Here is a 19,841-nt window from a genome sequence, read left to right as displayed (position 1 = left end):
GTCAGAAGAAACCCTCCGAGCCCGAAGACAATGGTGGGACATAGTGAAAAAACTCAACGAAATGAATGCCTCACCAAGAATACTTTATCCGGCTAAACTCTCACTCAAACTCGAAGGAACCATACACTACTTCTCGGATAAACAACAGCTCAGGTCCTTCATAGACTCAAAACCAATCTTGAAAGAAGGTCTAAAGGGGCTACTGTAAGGCAAGGAGGAGCCCCATAAGAACAACAAATCCCACAGAAAGATGACACAAAACCACATCACAATAATCTCTCTCAATGTCAATGGCCTAAATGCACCTATCAAGAGACACAGAGTAGCTAAATGGATCCGGAAATTAAACCCAACATTCTGTTGCCTGCAAGAAACACACCTGAACAAACAGAGTAAACATAGACTCAAAGTCAAAGGATGGAAAACAATCCTCCAAGCAAACAACCCCCTTAAAAAAGCTGGAGTGGCCATCCTGGTATCCGACAACATAGATTTCAGGATGAAAAAGATCAAAAGGGACAGCGAAGGTCATTTTCTGTTTATCAAGGGATATGTACAACAGGAAGAAATCACACTCTTAAACGTATATGCTCCTAACGAACGACCGGCTAAATATTTAAAACGACTCCTAACAGACTTCAAAGAGGACATCACTAACAGCACAATTGTAGTCGGAGACTTCAATACGGCCTTATCACCTCTAGATAGATCCACAAGAACAAAACTCAACAAGGAAACACTGACCCTGAATGAAGAAATTGAAGAGAGAGGCCTAATAGACCTATACAGGGCCTTACACCCCAAAAAGAAAGAATACACATTCTTTTCCAGTGCACATGGAACATTTTCAAAAATAGACCATGTACTGGGCCCCAGAACATACCTCAATCGAATCGGAAAAATAGAAATTGTATCAACCATCTTTTCAGACCACGATGCGCTGAAGATAGAAGCTAACCACCCACAAATACGGAAAATCAAATCAAACACCTGGAAATTAAACAATTCCATGTTGAACAATGAGTGGGTCAAGAAGGAAATCAAGGAAGAAATCAAAAGATACTTAGAAACAAATGAGAATGAAGACACGAGCTACCAAAACCTATGGGACGCAGCTAAAGCCGTGTTAAGGGGAAAATTTATAGCTCTCCAAGCATTCCTCAGGAAGGAAGAAAGGACCCACATAGATAGCTTGACTTTACGACTCAAGACCCTAGAAAAGGACCAGAAAAAGGACCCCAAACCAGACCGAAGGAAAGAAATAATAAAAATTAGAGCAGAAATTAATGACATCGAAACCAAAAAAACAATCCGAAAGATCAATGAAACAAAGAGTTGGTTCTTTGAGAAAATAAATAAGATTGATAAACCGCTAGCAAGTCTCACAAAGAAAGAAAGAGAGAAAACTCTAATAAATCGAATCAGAAATGAAAAGGGGGACATCATAACAGAAACCAGTGAGATTCAAAAGATCATTAGAGACTACTTTGAAAGTCTTTACGCCACAAAAAAGGAGAACCTAAAAGAAATGGATGGATTCCTTGATTCCTACAATCTCCCAACACTGAAGAAAGAAGACCTGGAATACCTGAATAGACCCATCAATGTTAAGGAAATTGAAACGGTAATCAAAAACCTCCCCAAAAACAAAAGCCCAGGCCCAGATGGTTTCACTGGCGAATTCTTCCAAACATTTAAAGAAGACCTATTGCCTGTTTTCCTCAAACTTTTCCAGGAAATTGAAAAAACAGGAACTCTCCCAAACAGTTTCTATGAAGCACATATCTCCCTAATACCAAAAGCAAACAAAGACACCACTAAGAAAGAAAATTACAGACCAATTTCCCTGATGAACACCGATGTGAAGATCCTCAACAAAATACTAGCAAATAGGATCCAACAACTCATCAAAAAGATCATACACCACGACCAAGTGGGATTCATCCCAGGGATGCAAGGATGGTTTAACATTCGGAAATCAATCAACATAATCCAGCATATCAACAAAAGGAAAGATAAAAACCATATGATCATATCAATAGATGCAGAGAAAGCATTTGACAAGATCCAACATCCTTTCATGATGAAAACCCTCGCCAAAATGGGGTTTGGAGGAACTTTCCTCAAGATAGTCGAAGCCATCTATCACAAGCCTACGGCAAGCATTATCCTCAACGGGGAAAAACTAAGGGCCTTTCCTCTGAGATCAGGCACAAGACAAGGATGCCCACTCTCACCACTCCTCTTCAATATAGTACTGGAAGTACTTGCGATAGCTATTAGACAAGAAAAAGAGATTAAGGGCATCCAGATAGGAAGGGAAGAAATCAAACTCTCACTATTTGCAGACGACATGATACTATATCTAGAGAAGCCTAAAACCTCTACTAAGAAACTCTTAGAAACAATAGACTTATACAGTAAAGTTGCAGGCTACAAAATCAATACCCAAAAATCCATGGCCTTCATATATGCAAACAATGAGGCAGAGGAAAGGGACATGAAAAAAGCAATCCCATTCACAATCGTGCCCCAGAAAATCAGGTACCTCGGAATCAGCTTAACCAAGGAAGTAAAAGACCTTTACAAAGAAAACTACATAACGCTACTCCATGAAATCAAAGAGGACATGAGGAAATGGAAACATATACCCTGCTCGTGGATAGGGAGAATCAATGTTGTCAAAATGGCAATACTCCCTAAAGCATTATACAGATTCAATGCGATCCCTATAAATATACCCATGACATTCTTCAAAGAAATGGACCAAGCAATCCTAAAATTCATATGGAATAACAAACGTCCAAGGATAGCTAAAACAATTCTTGGGAAAAAGATGATGGGAGGCATCACCATCCCCAACCTCAAACTTTACTACAAAGCAGTAACAATTAAAACAGCATGGTACTGGAACAAAGGCAGAGCCGTAGACCAATGGAACAGGGTGGAATATCCCTACACACAACCCCAAATGTACGACCATCTAATCTTTGATAAGGGAGCAAGAGAAGTGAAGTGGAGCAAGGAAAGCCTCTTTAACAAATGGTGCTGGCACAACTGGACAACCACATGCAAAAAAATGGGTTTAGACCTTGAACTGACACCATGCACAAAAGTCAGATCAAAATGGATTAAAGACCTCAACATTAGACCACAAACCATAAGGTACATTGAAGACAAGGTCGGCGAAACCCTCCACGATATTGAAGATAAGGGTATCTTCAAAGGTGACACGGAACTAAGCAATCTAGTAAAAACAGAGATCAACAAATGGGACTACATTAAACTAAAAAGCTTCTGCACCGCAAGAGATACAGTGACCAGAATACAAAGACTATCCACAGAATGGGAAAGGATATTTACACAATACCCATCAGATAAGGGGTTGATATCAATGGTATATAAAGCACTGGTTGAGCTCTACAAGAAGAAAACATCCAACCCCATCAAAAAATGGGGCAAAGAAATGAACAGAAACTTTACCAAGGAAGAAATACGAATGGCCAAAAGGCACATGAAAAAGTGCTCTACATCACTAATCATCAGAGAGATGCAGATCAAAACAACCATGAGATACCACCTCACACCACAGAGACTAGCACACATCCAAAAGAACAAAAGCAACCGCTGTTGGAGAGGATGTGGGGAGAAAGGGACCCTTCTTCACTGCTGGTGGGAATGCCGACTGGTTCAGCCCTTCTGGAAAACAATTTGGACGACTCTCAAAAAATTAGATATTGAATTCCCATTTGACCCAGCAATACCACTGCTGGGAATATATCCCAGAGAATCAAAAAAGTACAATCGAAACAACATCTGCACATGTATGTTCATCGCAGCACTGTTTACAATAGCCAGAATCTGGAAAAAACCCGAATGCCCCAGAACGGATGACTGGTTGAGGAAACTTTGGTACATCTATACAATGGAATACTATGCAGCTGTTAGAAAAAAGGAGGTCAAGAATTTTGTAGTTAAGTGGATGGGCATGAAAAGTTTCATGCTGAGTGAAATGAGTCAGAAAGAGAGAGACAGACATAGAAAGATTGCACTCATCTATGGTATATAGAATAACAGAGTGGGAGACTAACACTCAAGAACTGTAGAAATAAGTACCAGGAGGTTGACTCCATGGCTTCGAGGCTGGCCTCACGTTCCGGGGAAAGGTCAACTCAGAGAAGCGATCACCAACTACATTGCAGTCGAAGGCCATGTGGGGGAAGGGAGTTGCGGGCTGAATGAGGGCTAGAGACTGAGCACAGCGGCCACTCAACACCTTTGTTGCAAACCACAACAGCTAATTAGAGAGAGAAAGCAGAAGGGAATGCCTTGCCACAGTGGCAGGGTGGGGTGGGGGGGATATGGGATTGGGGAGGGTGGGAGGGACACTGGGTTTACGGGTGGTGGAGAATGGGCACTGGTGAAGGGATGGGTTCCCAAACTTTGTATGAGGGAAGTGTGAGCACAGAAGTGTATAAATCTGTAACTGTACCCTCAAGGTGATTCTCTAATTAAAAATAAATAAATAAAAAAAAAAATAAAAAGAAAAAAAATAATAAAAAAAAAAATAAAATAAAAATACAAATCATATATTTTTCTTGGGGATAAAAAAAACTATATACTGAAATCTTGTCTATATTTTTTCTTCCTAATAATTACCAACAATTAACATTAATCAATAAAAACAAAAGTTATGTTGATTTTGATAGAAAAAAAAAATAAATGCACAAATATTTAAAAAAAAAAAAAAAAAAGAAGAAGGCAAGGGGTTAAAACCAAACCAAACCAAGAAAACAAAATATTCAGCTAATTATGATTTTTTAAATTTTTTTGCCTTGTTTTATTTGGGGCCCTACCCATCAGCCCATTAGGGCTTACCCCTGGCTCTACATTCAGGGCTCACTCTTGGTGGAGCTTAGGGGGCCACATGGGATGCTTGGAAATCAAGCCTCAAACCCGGATTGACTGCATGCAAGGCAAGTGCCCTGCCCACTCTACTATCTTCCCAGTTTCCAATTTAAAAAATGTTCCTCAATTGAGCTTTCTCAAATTGTGTATTAATCTCAGTTGTGTACTTAATCGTAAGTACTTTTGTGGTCACATGTTTTTAAAATCGTGTCGAAAAGTTTTCTTCTCAGAGAACAGAGATTGTGTTTAAGCTCAGTCTTGGAATACTGACAGGGTGGAAAATGACGAGAGAGACAGTGACCAAGTTTGGGGATTCATTTGATCTACCAGATATATGCAGAAATACCAGCCACTCCAAGTCCACCAGAAAGTTCCAAGATTAGCCTCTATTTCTCTCTAGGCACTTACCTAACTTGTCAGAAGAACCCACATGTGGCTACATCATTGGAGACAATTAGAGCTCCAACCGTATTAGTTCCGGGGCCAAAGAATTGGCTCAGCGTAAGCTCTTATTGCTATGTTGGAGACCGGCTCTGTCTGCAGTTGGGTTTGTCAATACTGGCTTTGACGGCATGGCCCAATTATCTGCGAATTTTTCATCAATCCCGTCTCAGGCTGGCAGTTTGCGTCCTGTTCCAAAGCAAGGTTGTTTCTCTGAAGCACGAGCCGTGTTGGTTGTTGTGAGAGTTTCCTTGTTGTTGTTTTGTTTTTTAGCATGAAGGACAGGCTGGCTTTGGAGCCTTCCTGTTTTCTGATATTCATTCCTGAGTTCTCGGTTTCTCAGTTTCCGCTTCCTCTGTGTTTGATTTTAGCTTTTCTCTGCCCGTTCATTCTTGCAGCGCCATATATTCTGTGCAAGAATCCACACAAAAGTTCTACTGCGAGGATCTGGGCCCCATTCAGTGAACAGGCGTCAGGTCCCAGCTTCTGTGTTTGTTCCTGCTGCGCGTGCCTGGCTGGTTCGACATAACCCCATTTGGGATGAAACAGTCCTTATCTTTTCTGGCTATGGTTAACCTTGGGTTTATCTGGGAAACACCGATAATTTGTCTTTCCTTACTTTTCCCTTTTTCTGGCTGTCCACTAGCAACTTCATCTCATATAAAAAAATGATTTTCCCTTCAATTCAGAAGTAGTATCAAATTGTTTTGTCATATACACAGTACTCACCCTACAGTTCTCTTTATTCCCATTGTAAAGATCATCTATATGTCTTCCCGTGAGTTGCACTTAAGTATTAGTTTGCTAAGCTCAAAAAAATTCCCACTCTAGTCTTCTGTTTCTTATCGTGATGGTAAGACCCTCTTCTCGAAGTGAATATTCTTGCTGGGAACTCCAGATGAAGGAGCAGGTGGGTGGGAGGTGAAACAGTAGCATGGGGTGAGGGGTCGTGGGCAGTTTGGTGGTGGGCAGGGAGGTAAGTATGTTCATCCAGACCATAAATGCCAATCCTACTGTAAACACACTACTTGAACTGTAATCGAGCCTTAAGAGAAAGAGACACGGTGGGGGGAGGAGAAATCTAGTATGATTTGTAAATTTAAAAGAATTTCCATCCCCATTTGTTCTTTCCAACTTGAAAACTGTCGTGCAGCCTCTTGTCACTTTGCTCTCCGCTCCGTATCTTCGACTTCTAGTCTTCCTTCTCTGTGTAACTGGCTTCCCACCTGAGGGATCTATTACTTTAAATCTTCTGGTGGGCCGACCCTTTAGGCAGTTGTGTTAGAATTGCTCTACTCTTATTTCTTGGTTTCTTGAAAAATTCTTTTTCTTGCTCAGGCTGGAGTTGTGGTTCAGACGTTCGATCACATCACCTGTGCCTACCATGCAGGGGGTCCTGGGCTTGATCCCTGTAACAGCGTGGCCCCCAGAATAGCTGTATGCTCTTGGTGCTCCCGAGAACCACTGAGAGTTAGCCTTAGTACCCCCCCCCACATGCATATGCCAGCACTGCTGGGTGGGCCCCTAGAAGAATAAAACGGTTGGGATCATAATTCAGTTGTATTCTAGTTAGTGGAATTCCAGCATATGAAAAGTCACATTCAATAGATATTTGTAAGGAAGAGCTCTTTGGCTATAGGATGCATGAAACTTGCTGTGATTTTCAAGAGAACCCAGATGGGCCGACTCTCTAAAATGAAAGTCTCCTGTGCTTATTTGTTCTGAATACTTTTGATGATTAATATGCTGAAACTTTCCTCAGAAATGTCAAATTGAACACCATCTCTTTGTTTAGCCAAACCTTTTCTTCACTCTATTGGTGATATCCAGGTAGGATGAACCAAGTTCTGAGTCCTTAATGCTCCAAAGTGATACTCGGTGACTGACTTCCTAGAGAGGCATTTGCCATTAAAAGCAGTGACCATGTGCTGACCTGCAGCGAATACCTGGTCCCTTTCTCAAGGTCATTCTTGAAAAATGGTACACAAGTGAAGGGATGGGTGATGGAACATTGTATGGCTGAAACCCAATCACAAACAACTTTATAACTGTATCTCACAGTGATTCGATTAAAAACAACCACCACCACAACCAAATTTAAATATAGGAATGTTTTTTAAAAAGAAAAGAAAAATGGTACTAAACATGTAGAAATTATTTAATGGCCATCTTGGAATCAGAAAATTCAAAGAAGTTCAACCCCGCTGAAAAGTATTCTTCTTTGTCTTTCAGGACCTCCTGGGAAACGAGGCAAAAGGGGTCGGAGAGGAGAGTCTGGTGAGTGTCCTGAGGGTGCGGCCTCGTAGGTTCCACTCAGGTTCCTTTCTCTGTTCCTCCTGAGCCCGAGTCTGGGTCTTGTTGGCAGTTGCACGCGTGCACGTGCGTGTCTTTGAATCTGCTAACCCTACAATGGTTTGGATCTCCTCCCGTTGACGGATAGGCAGGAGAAGTTTGCAAGATAACGTTAATTGCTGTTGAACGACCTCCAGCTCGCAGTTCTGGCCACTGACCACTCGGGCGACAGCAGGGGGCTGCTAGCTGCCAACAGTGGGGTGACACCACACGCACTCCATCTCCCTGGGTGGTCGCCGGTGTAGGCTCCCTGCAAAAACATCTGCTTCGGTCACTGGGGCACACGTCTTGGGAAGTGCTACAGCTGTTTCAGCCAACCAGCACAGTTTTATCATGTTTTTCCTCTCCTTTCACGGGCTGAGGATTGGGTGATTCTCTGGTAAGACCATCGATTTCAAATGCTGCATGCCTTCCTCATCGGGCTTGCATTTCTGCTCATGGATGAGGAAATAAAAGCCTGGGCAGGCAGGCAACTTAGAAAATGTACATTTTTTTTTCTCCAAATGACCAGAACAATCCCTGGATGCACAGTGAAGGGGGAAAGTTGTTTTTTTTTTTTAAATGAAAACCAGTAAGTTCAAATAAGGAGTTCACTTCTTATCTAAGGGTCCGAAAGGTTTACCAGGCTACCAATTCTTTCTTAGTAGGAAGCGGGTTTTCATTTCATTTACGACTTAATTCTAGTGTGCTGAGAAGTGTTATTTGTTTTACAAGATTATATCTCTAAGTGTCAGTATCAAAGACTATCAGTTATGAGGTGTTGAAACAGCCAAAATATTAACCTATGAAAAGGAGCAAATGGGAGGCTAATCATTTTGTCTCATTTCCCCGGCCTGCTGGGGGAGTGTGCCAAGGTTAAAGAACTTATGAAACTTTATTCATTCGTGCTACATTTCTGTCAGCATATGCTCAAAAGTTATGTCTAAAAGTTATCAAATGTAAATAATTGAAAACATGTATTATTCCAAGGAGCATTTCTTCTACATAAAAGCTTTATAAATTTGTTTGGAGGAAAAGCAATTGACGAAACCATCCAGTAACCATAGATTCAATCTTGTGTCAAAAGAGAATGAGGAAAAAGTGACAAATTTGTGTTTATGCAAAGTTGTGTCGGAAACATAAAAAATTAGTGACCACATTCCTGGCAACTTATGGCTGGAGTTGTCATTGGGCGTATGATATGGGAATTTTTTTTTTCTGTGAGAATGTGTAGGTATGAAGAAACTTAAATAACCATCAAGATTTAGTCTTTTCTAAACTGACAGTGCTACTGAATGAAAAGGAAAGGCTATATTTCTAATTTTTTTGTTTTGCCAAACTCAATATAAATATATATCATTTCTCCACAACTAATCCATAAATAACCAAATACCAGTCTGTCTGATTCATATCTTATCTAACTTTTTACTTAGATAAGATAGGTAACATTCATTTCAGATATCATTATTCATGCTCTGTAGACAGGCCTCAGCGAATCTGAACGTTTCTTGGTATTTTATGTGAAATTTGGGTGTGGATGCATATAGCTATACTTTTGAATGTGGTCTCAAAGAAATTTTGGTCCCCCAAATAAGAAGAATTAGTAAATGCTAAGTAATTTCTACATTCCTTGTGATTTGCTCTTATATGTTAATGCTCTAATTTGTATTTAATCTTAATATTTTGCCTATCCACTAATTCTTTCTCCCTTTGTTTTTTACTCTCTCCCGGCCACAGGTCCTCCTGTAAGTATACTTGTTGTGTCTGAGGCTCTTCTTTGATCAAGATCATGTATGTTAAAATATTACTGTGAAAATATAATCTATATTCAATTAGAAAGATGTTGCTGACCTGAGAGTACTTAACTTTGGGGACATATCTTGTAAGTATACTATTTTGTGAGTATGCGATCTGCTTCAGTGTGATTACACACCCCCCCTCAAGGTTTTTCTAAATATAATCAGAAACCCCTTATTCTCTTGAGACCTTTGGAATAACTTATTAAATGCCCCACACTAAGTGATTTTCTGGGAATTCCGAGGTTTCTCGTGCAAGCAAATCTCCAAGCTATTTCTCACTTCTTTTTTTTTTTTCCATCCGTTTCATCTTGCATCTGGCATATTTGCATGTGGTGCCCGTCCACCAAATGTAGATGGCAACCCGATCGTGGAAACGATCCCCTCGGCGGGCTCAGGACGGGCCTCCGCCCGCCCTCCCTCTGGAGGCAGCACCTCCTTTGAAGTCGGCTGGAGTTTTGCCTGCATAAAGAGCACGAGACTGGAACCCTTGGAGAACTGCACTTTCTTCTTTCTTTCCTTGAATGGGTCAGAGCCACAGCATTCCAGTCTGCTTTGCACTCGCAGGAAGAGATTATCTTGTCAGCTTTGAGCTGGATGTGTGTTTGAGTAATATCCTGGATACCTGTCGTCTGACCCTGCTGTTTGTTCTGTGCTCTGTGCGTTTACGGTAGCCCTGATCGTTGGCCTGGGGGTGTTTTCTCGTCCCCCATGGCCAGTTTGCTCCAGGGTTCACAGACGCTCCATTGGCAACTTATCGAACAGGCCGGCGTGGTCCAAGAGAGGGGCTTAGCGCGGGCTCGTTTACTTTATTCAGAGGAAGCATTGGCTTCCAAATATCTTTTCCAGTCTTCCTGCCACGTTCAAAGATGGAACATAAATCATGTTAGAAATGACTGTGCTTCTGTAGCTGACTTTCAGTTCTCGCTTAATGCTAGGCAGATGGCATGCCCCAGGTCTTGGAGCCTCGTTCTCTGGCTTCACAGTTAAGCCTCTGTGTTTAAGGCTAGAAACAAATCACTACTACCCAGAGGAAACTCGGAGATTACAGCCCATGTTGCAGGCTCCTTTGCTGGTGGGTGTGAGTGCAGGCACGCCGGGAGGAAGTTAAGTCTCCTTCCTGCGGGGTGGGGATTCTCCAGACTCTCTATTCTCTCTGGTCCTTCCTAGTGGCCACACAGCTCTTACCTCCTTGGCACCGTCTGTTAGTCCAGGCTATCTCCTCAAAGAGTTTCATTATTATTCCTTTTCTTCTTTTTTTTGTAATCTATAAAGAAAAGCTGAGTCATGCTTGAAGCCCGGGGAGAAGGCCTTTAGCTTGGCCCCAGCAGCCCTGCGGTGTCACCACTGAGACCCTCCTGGCTGCAAAGCTGGAGGGTTGCGGAGCTGGAACTCATTTAGGTGTCTGGTTTTAACCCTTTCCCTGTCGCTGACCGCATCTCCATTCCTCATGATTTATAGGTGCTGAGAGCGTAGATCACTGCCTCGTGGGTTGGGCAGGTGAAATCCCCAGCCTTGATTGGAATAATTCCATGTAATTAAAACATGGCCAAGAAAAGTAAAATGGCTAATTTAGAAAACGTGCACGGATACTTCCCCACAACATCGACATCTTAAAGGAGTTCTGTGTTTAGCGAACTGTATCAGACCCTGCTGGGGAAGTGGAAATATGGGATTTCATACGGACTAAAAGATAATCCGAGTTACTTGCATTTAATAAGATACAAAACCATCTTATTGATTTTGAAAAAAGAGAAAACACATGAAAAGTCTGTATATTAGGAATACAGTACAATCTTTTAGTAGTGCTTAGGCCCCCTATCCTAGAGACTCTGGCGATAAAAATGCATTATAACAAAATCCTCTTTTAAAAGTTGATCACTGTTTTTATTCAATCACCCAGGATGACCAAGTTATAAAGATATGTATGATTGAGTTTCGGGCGTACAACGTACAATGTTCAACAGCAATTCTTTCAGTGTCCACCACTTTCCACTATTTTTTTTTTAAATTTTTATTAAATCACCATGTGGAAAGTTACAAAGTTCTCAGGTTTATATGTCAGTTATACAATATTCAAACACCCATCCCTTCACCAGTGCCCAAATTCCACCACCAGAAACCCCAGTTTACCCCCCGCCCCCACCCCCTACCCCCTACTGTATAACTAGTGAATTTCACTTCATTTTTTCTTTACCTTGATTACATTCCATAATTCAACACAAAACTCACTATAGTTGACATAACTCTCTCTCTCTCTTTTTTTTTCTCTTTTTCCTTTTCCATTTTTTTTTTAATTTTTCCCCCTCATCCCCCTTCCTGCGCCTCATAGTATGGTGTACTCCACGCCACGTTGGCCAGCGTGGGGCTTTTGCTTAGCTCATAGTCCAGAGACCACTTTCCACTATTGTCTCAAGTTTCCCTCCTGGCCCCCAGCCTGCCTCTGTGGAGGGCACTTTCCGCCTCCCCCCGCTGTCCTCCATACCTTCCCTAATGGATCCTCCCACACCCCATGCCCCTAGCAAGCTCCCTACTGAAGCTCAGTTCTCCTGCTCTAATGAAATCTTCTTGAGCTTCCAAAAAGTATTGTCTTTCATAAAATTTTGCACAATATGCAAATTTCTAAAATACTGCCACTAGATCCCTTGCTTCTAAATAAAAATGAATGAGCACTAGTATTCTGATGATGAGCTAGACCTCTCAGTGGCATTGCTTGCTTAGTGCACTGTTCCATTATTCACTATTTTAACTTCTCAGCTGTAATGTTCCTACTTTGGGCATCACTTATTTGTGATATTTTTAATTTTACTTCCCACAAGCTAAAACCTGAAGTTGCTTTAATTAATTAATTAATTAATTTTGCTTTTTGGGTCACACCTGGTGATGCACAGGGGTTACTCCTGGCTCTGCACTCAGGAATTACCCTTGGCAGTCCTCAGGGGACCATATGAGATGCTGGGATTCGAACTGGGGTTGGCCACGTGCAAGGCAAACTCCCTACCTGCTGTGCTATTGCTCCAGCCCCCGCTTTAATTTATTTTTAGGGAATCTTTATTTTTCTAGTTCCGTGCTGAGAAAAAAAAATTCCAGTGATCTGCACAAACAGGACTCTGGCTAGATGGGCTGGGGAGATATTCAAGTGGGTACATGCCTCATGTACAAGGAAGCATGTGCCTCCCAGGAGCAAGACTTTGAGTTGCATCCCCTGAAGACCCCCAGGTACCCCCAAGGCATCACAGCTCTGGCATCCCATGGACGAAGCCCTTTCAGGAGTGGCCCCTATTACAAATAAATAGTAGACCAAAAGTTGGATTCAATACAAGGTTGGGCCAGTGTCAGTCGCCCTGGCCTCCCTCTGTAAGTGAAGCATCAAGCACCAACTCAGTGTGGGATGTTTAATGTTCCTTGTTCTGCTGACCAGACCTTGGTACAGCTCTTGGATCAAGTCCCACAGCCTTGCTCCCGTGAGTCTCTGCGGCACTGAGGCTCCACATATGCTGAAAGATCGAGAGATACAAACTTAGGGTCTGATGTGGATCATCTCTTCTTCCACACACAGTTCTGAGCTGTGCTTAATCATGGCACAGCCCCTCACTGAAACAAATAAAACAGGAAAGATAGGTTTTTCTTAAGGGAAACCAATATTTCTCTTTTGTCACAAAGTCAGCTCTTTTTTTTTCCCCCACCTGTACATGCCTCATATCAATTTGGAAATTTTCTTTTCTTTTTTTGGCCACACCCAGTGGTGTTCGGTTGATGCTTGGGGGCCATGTGGTTCCAGGGACCGAGCCCAGAGCTCCTGTTGAGACCAGGTGCTCATCCTTTTCAGCTATCTCTCTGACCCTAAAAGCAATGATCAATTTAGCCGCTTTCGAGTAGATTGTGATCTATTTTGGAGAGTTGGGTAGGTCACACTACAATGATTCGTGCCTAAAAGTAGGTTTGTTTTGTTGGTTTCTGTATATTGTCTATTGATATCTTATGTATTTTATAACTTAAAACTTGAGATGCAACTTGGATTGGGTGTTATGTATCAGTTTAGTTTTAGGAAGCTACTCAGAAAAATAAAGCTATTTTTCTGCTTTATCCTTTTTTAACAAAGTTATTACTGTCATAGGGGGTCTGTGGTAAAGCTGCACTGAAGCAGTTTTGTGGTAGGTAATACGTGCCATCTAATTTTCTGTGACTATCACAAACATTACTCCTCCCATTTTTTTTCTTATAAAGGAAACTTCATTGTTCTAAGGAAACTGCACAAGTCCTTTGAGTATCTGGCTCAGAGATTGCGCATGTTTTTCTAGAATGAGTTGCCTGATTCCAGATAACATGGAATTGTACCGTTCCCGTTTTTTTTCTTGATAAATAATAAATACATTTGTTTTTCCATAAAGAACGAAAAGTTTGATCCAAATGTACAAATGGCTTCAGGATTTTCAAATGCAGTCAAATTTGCACCTGTTGAACCTTTCTTTAAAGCTATGGAGGGGAATGCTGATTCTCTGTCATGAGGTCCCCAGAGGAGTTGGCAGAGGTAGTCACCAGTAACAGAACCAGAGAGGTTTTATACACGCATCCCGGAGGAGCCTGGAAGCCGGCAGGCATGGTTTGTGCCAGCTGACGGGGCTTCACTGACAGAGGTGTGCGGTGACGGTTGGGGCGTGGAATCCTCTGAGGTGTAAGACGTGACGCCCTGGCATGGCCTCTTTTATTTGAACCCCAGAATCTTGTTGACAGATGAATTGAGCCTACCTGGCCGTATTGTGCTTGACGGGCTGTTTCTGCCAATGTGGTAGATGAACTAAAAGAAATTTCTGCAGAACTTCCCAATGTAAGAAACTCTGAGAGCTTTGCTCCCTCTTGGAAAGACAACATGGTTCCTACATCCATGTTCACAGCGAATCTTTTCCAGAGACTTCTACCCTGGGTCCCTTTCCATGCCTCTTGCCCTCCCAGCACCATGAATTAGCCACGCTTTGCTGGGGGAGAGTCTGGAGTTGGCCTCTCGTGTGGTTTTCTTCTACCCACACAGAACTTTGACAACTTGTGATTTTCAAGCGTGTGGGAGGGTTCCTGCAGGAAGCAGTTCTGCCACACTCTGCTGAATCCTGTCATCTTAAATTGAGGAGAGCACCAGATCCACAGGTGACAGGCTCAGGTACACAAGATGGCTGGTCCCACACAACGCACTTCAAATGCCAGTTTCAAGTCCCAGTTATCTGGTGCTGTGTCATTAGCCATGAATCAAAGGTTGATCAAAGACATGAATCAAATCCCATGATCCCCTCCTCTTGTTCCAATTCATAGAACTCAGGAACAAACATCTGTTTGTTTGTTTTGCAGAGGAGAGATTTGGGCCATACCCGGTGATACTCAGGGGTTACTCCTGACTCTGCACTTAGGAATTAGTCCTGGCGGTGTTCAAGGGATCATAAGGGATGTGGGGATCAAACCCTGGTCAACTGCATGTGCTCCCCGCCATACTATCACTCTGGCCCCATTGGGACCATCTATACTCACTGTTTATCAGTTTATTATAAAGGGATATGATAGAGGTGAAGATACACATGGAAAAGATGCCTCTCTGGAGACACCCTCTCCAAGATACTAGAAATAATTGCCTAAACTTTAATTATACCATGATAAAATATCTAAATATTCCAGAATGGAAGTCATTTGTACAGAGGTACGATCTTTGGCTCTCAAGCTAAGAAAATAATAGAAATATATCATGATTTTTTTCAGCAGATATTTTCAATGCTTCTTTACTATGTTACCATTTAATTATTAAGATATTCTTATGTCACCTTGGGTTTAGAAAGGCCACTTTTGTGTATGTAGCAATGCTATTTGTTTGACGACAGGTTGTTGCTGTTGATGGAGGGAATAGTGTCTATCGTGTAGGAAGTCCCAGGCCGTCTTACTCACCATCACATGCCAAAGGAAGACGCAAAAGCAAATCTGTGGAATTAATTTGAGCTGAAAGACTGTTTGGGGGAAGAATTGTAAGGAACAGCCACAGGTTGTCAAGGATGAGTATTCATTTGGGGACCCTGTACACATCTGTGTCTCCTGGAACAGAAGGTAGAAAAAGAAACACAGCTAGGAGCTCTGACAAGGATGAGATTCCCAGCGTCCTTTCAGCCGTCCGCTTCCAGGGTCAAGCTGCTCTGTTGAAACAAGGAGCCGCGCTGAGGGCAGTTTGTTTTAAAGCTTCCTCTGATCTTGTTTACATCAGCTTAGTGCCAGGTTAAGCAGAATGTGAGCAAATGCCCCACAGATTGAGATAAATGTGGAAGAAGAAGGAGGAGGAGGAAGAGGAAGAGGTGGAGGAGGGAGTAGACATACAAAAATATTGACAGTATTTTTCTTTGAAACATGATTTTTTTTTCTTGCGGTTCTATTTCGGAATCCCATCTGTTTTGGAATAACTTTAGCTGTTGTAACAGACAAACTCTGAGATGTTAGTGGCTTATCTCAATTCTTTTTTCATGGAAGGGGCTCCTAAGTGGAGCTCAGAGTGCCTGGGGCATGCTAAGACCCCTGTCAGTTTTTGGACAACTGGACTGAAGGTTCAGTGCAAAGGCCCCAGGGATCCGGTGCTCATAGGCCGTAGGTGCCAGGGGTCATCCGGGCCACTCAGGGCAGCTGGCGGCCTCTAGTATTGAACAGTCATGCTCAGGGACCCACGTGGTTCCAGGAGTTGGACCTGGGTTGGTCACATGCAAGGCCCCTGAAGTTTATTTCTTACACATCTGGGGCAATGCTTCTTCCAGGGACACAGCACAGTGGAGACCGCCACCTTTTGCGTGTGTGGTCGAGGGCACCCTGGAGAGACATGTAGCCATCATATGGGGTAAAGAGAGAGGGTAGCAGAGGACAGAGTGGAGGTCATTGGGGAGGGGGCGTTGACAGTCTCGAAACAGGATTTTGTCACTTCTGGCCACATTGTTTGTTCAAAAGTCAAGCCTAACTGGTGCAAAAGTCGAGTCACACCTAACTGCCGTGGAGGTCAGGAAGTGTAGCTGTGCGTTCAGAAGGAAAAACTAACACGTTTGGGAGACTAGCTCATCTCTGTTCCCTTGTGGGAAGAATTCCTGAGAAAGGACCAGAAATCTCCAGAGAGATGCTCCCAGAAGGCCACTTGGGTGTTCAAGTGCCCTTGCTCTCCCATTGCATGTTAGAGGTGAAAACCCATCAAAATTATTCTCAGGGGCCAGAGGACCTGCACGTGACCCCCGTGGGCCCCCAGCACTGTGTATGGGTTCCCACGCGTGGTCAAGAGTAATCGTGGGTGTGGCACCTCCCACGAAAGAAGAAGAAGATGCAAACACATTCACATACAACGAAGCAGTTACCACTAAGAACCTAGAATGGAAAAAGGGAGATGGGCTTCTGTTGTTGCTATTTCACAACTTCAGGTTGTTGTTGTTGATGTTTTAATCTTTAAAGTGCTGGAGTGTCCTGAGACTTGGACAGACCCCGTGAGACCTGTCGTGTCTTTGCCTTCCTCTTCCTCCGGCCTCTGAGCTACTCTCGAGCCTGTGTCTGTGACAATGTTGACTTTCAAATTGGGGACAAGGAAGCTACCTCTGTTCCTTTTTTGGCTTCATTTTTCCATTTTTTTTTCCAGATGAAAGATTAATTTTTTTAGTAATTCTTAGGTGGAAAACAGACGGCACCCTCGGTAACTTTTAAGAGATTTTGAGATGGAGAGAATGAGCCTGACGACGGGAGAGAGTCGGTGTAGCGTGAGAATGTAGGGATGCATTTCCCAACTGTCCTGGGCAGGTGGAATACGAGAGACCTGCAGAAGGACAGTTTCTGTTGTGGGGGTGACTCTGGGGATGCACCTGGCAGTGCTTGGGGGACCGTGCAGGGCCAAGGGTCAACCCAGGTTGGCTGTATGCCAGGCAAGAACCTTCACACCAGTACTGGCTCCCTGGCTGAACAGAAAAAGCCAAACAGAGGGAAGGCAGCACTTTGAGAAGGAGCCTCTGTTTCAGAATCTGTGTTGCTGCAGTTAGACCCGTGCAGGCCTTTCTTCCATCCAGCCAGAGACCAATGCGGTCATCTGCCTTATCTTCCTGTCTGATTTATTGTACCAGAATAATTCATCAGATTGCTGAATTCCTGGGCTACTTCTGGGACCTGAAAGTATCTTATGGGGCCAATTAGGCAAGTAATTATATGACTCACCCACATTTGAGAGTTTATTATTTAAGAAATAGGTAGTACGTTGGAGCTTATATATATCACTGTCACTGTATCACAGTCATCCCATTGTTCATCGATTTGCTCGAGTGGGCACCAGTAACATCTCCATTGTGAGACTTGTTATTGTTTTTGGCATATCGAATATTCCACGGGTAGCTTGCCAGGCTCTGCCATGCGGGCAGGACACTCTTAGTAGCTTGCCAGGCTCTCCAAGAGGGGTAGAGGAATCAAACCCGGGTTGGCCATGTGCAAGGCAAACGCCCTACCCACTGTGCTATCACTCCAGCCCATAGAACATACTGGATTGAAATAAATTGGAGAAAGTGCAGTGTTATTCATTCTTGGAATGAAAAACAATGCAGAACAAAAAAAGTGCAGCAGTAAATTACACAAAAAAATATAGTGGCAGGAAAATATGATCTCACTTATTTGTTTTATTTTCATTTTTTGTTTTAGGTTGGTGTAAGAAATTCCATAATTTCCTCAAACTGAAAATAGATAAAACAAAGTCCAACCATTTTTGTTGGACTTTAAATTAAATATATAAAAATAAATTAAATATATTTAAAAATAAATTAAATATATTTAAAAATAAATTAAATATATATATTTATTAAATAAAATAAATTAAATATATATATACACATATATATACATATATAATTATTGAATCACCGTGACATAGTTACAAAACTTTCATGATTGAATTTCAGTAATATAATTATGAACACCCATCCTTCCACCAGTGTACATTTTCCACCACCAATATCCCCATTATCCCTCCCACTAGCCCCATCCCCGCCCTACCCCTGCCTCTATGGCAGACAATTTTCTTTTTACTCTCTCTCTACTTTTGGGCATTCACCATTGACTGTTATCCCATGGCTCATCGATTTGCTCGAATGGGCACCAGTATCGTCTCCATTGTGAGACTCGTTGTTACTGTTTTTTGGCATATTGAATATGCCACAGGTAGCTTGCCAGGCTCTGCCGTGTGGGCGGGATACTCTCGGTAGCTTGCCAGGCTCTCAAGTTTTGGGCATTATGGTTTGCAATATAGATACGGAGAGGCCATGATGTTCAGTCCTTTATCTACTTTCAGCACACATCTCCCATCCCGGGTGATCCCTCCAACCGTCACTGTCATGGAGGTCCCTTCTCTGTCCCAGCTGCCATCGGGTTGGAGCTCTTAGATTCGTGTTGCAACTCTGTATGCCTGAAGCCCGATCTTGAATAACTTTTTAAATAACAGAGCCTCGATAAAAATTTAGATTTTTTTTTTTAAAGAAAAGAAAAATGGATCGGGGTGGGGGAGGGTGGATCAAAGAGTTAGAGCAGATGCTTTTGGTGGAGGGACTCTACGTTCAATCCTGGGCGCCAGCTCGTTTCCTGAGCACTGTTGGAGCACTGTGACTCACTGGCGGGTCACGCTGATCACTCCACAGCTTTAGGCATATACTCGAGTGTCGAACTGTATGACTTAGATTATATACAAGGTTTATTGTTAACTACGCCTCTACACACTGGAGGAAAGTTTCAATTCAAAGGGCTTCAGCCAACTCTGTAGCGAGTGCATCTTTCTGATTGCTGTGTTATTCTGATGGTATGTGTTACACTGAATCGCACCAACATACTCCTTATTTTAACTCAGCAATGAAGTTAATTTAACTTAAAGTCAAAAAAAGAGAGATAGGAAGAAAGAAAGAAAGAAAGAAAGAAAGAAAGAAAGAAAGAAAGAAAGAAAGAAAGAAAGAAGGAAGGAAGGAAGGAAGGAAGGAAGGAAAGAAAGAAAGAAAGAAAGAAAGAAAGAAAGAAAGAAAGAAAGAAAGAAAGAAAGAAAGAAAGAAAGAAAGAAGAAAGGAAGGAAGGAAGAAGGAAGGAAGGAAGGAAGGAAGGAAGGAAAGAAAGAAAGAAAGAAAGAAAGAAAGAAAGAAAGAAAGAAAGAAAGAAAGAAAGAAAGAAAGAAAGAAAGAAAGAAAGAAAGTTGGAGCCAATGAAAGAGATTATAGTGGAGTGTGTAGAGAGATACCGAGAGGGAATCCCCAGGTTCGCTGCTCTGGGGGCCATCGAGGCAAAATTCGGGACGATGAACGGAGAGCCGTGCAGAGTGGGAATAGATGAAGACTGAGAAGTGGCTGCTGAATGTCACGG

The 19,841-nt window shown here is 42.5% G+C and overlaps 1 protein-coding gene across 1 annotated transcript in view; it reads left to right on the top strand.

The window, feature by feature from the left end:
• The window catches only part of COL25A1 (collagen type XXV alpha 1 chain), a 454,237-nt gene that overhangs the window by 230,048 nt on the left and 204,348 nt on the right, over positions 1 to 19,841 (top strand). The window contains exons 3-4 of the mRNA XM_055140998.1: positions 7,582 to 7,626; positions 9,418 to 9,425. Of these exons, the coding sequence (XP_054996973.1) occupies positions 7,582 to 7,626; positions 9,418 to 9,425 (53 nt within the window). The remainder of the gene's footprint in view (positions 1 to 7,581; positions 7,627 to 9,417; positions 9,426 to 19,841) is intronic.

The sequence above is a fragment of the Sorex araneus genome, chromosome 6, assembly GCF_027595985.1.
Source record: "Sorex araneus isolate mSorAra2 chromosome 6, mSorAra2.pri, whole genome shotgun sequence".
Lineage (NCBI taxonomy): Eukaryota > Metazoa > Chordata > Mammalia > Eulipotyphla > Soricidae > Sorex > Sorex araneus.
This window is presented reverse-complemented; position numbering and strand designations above follow the sequence as displayed.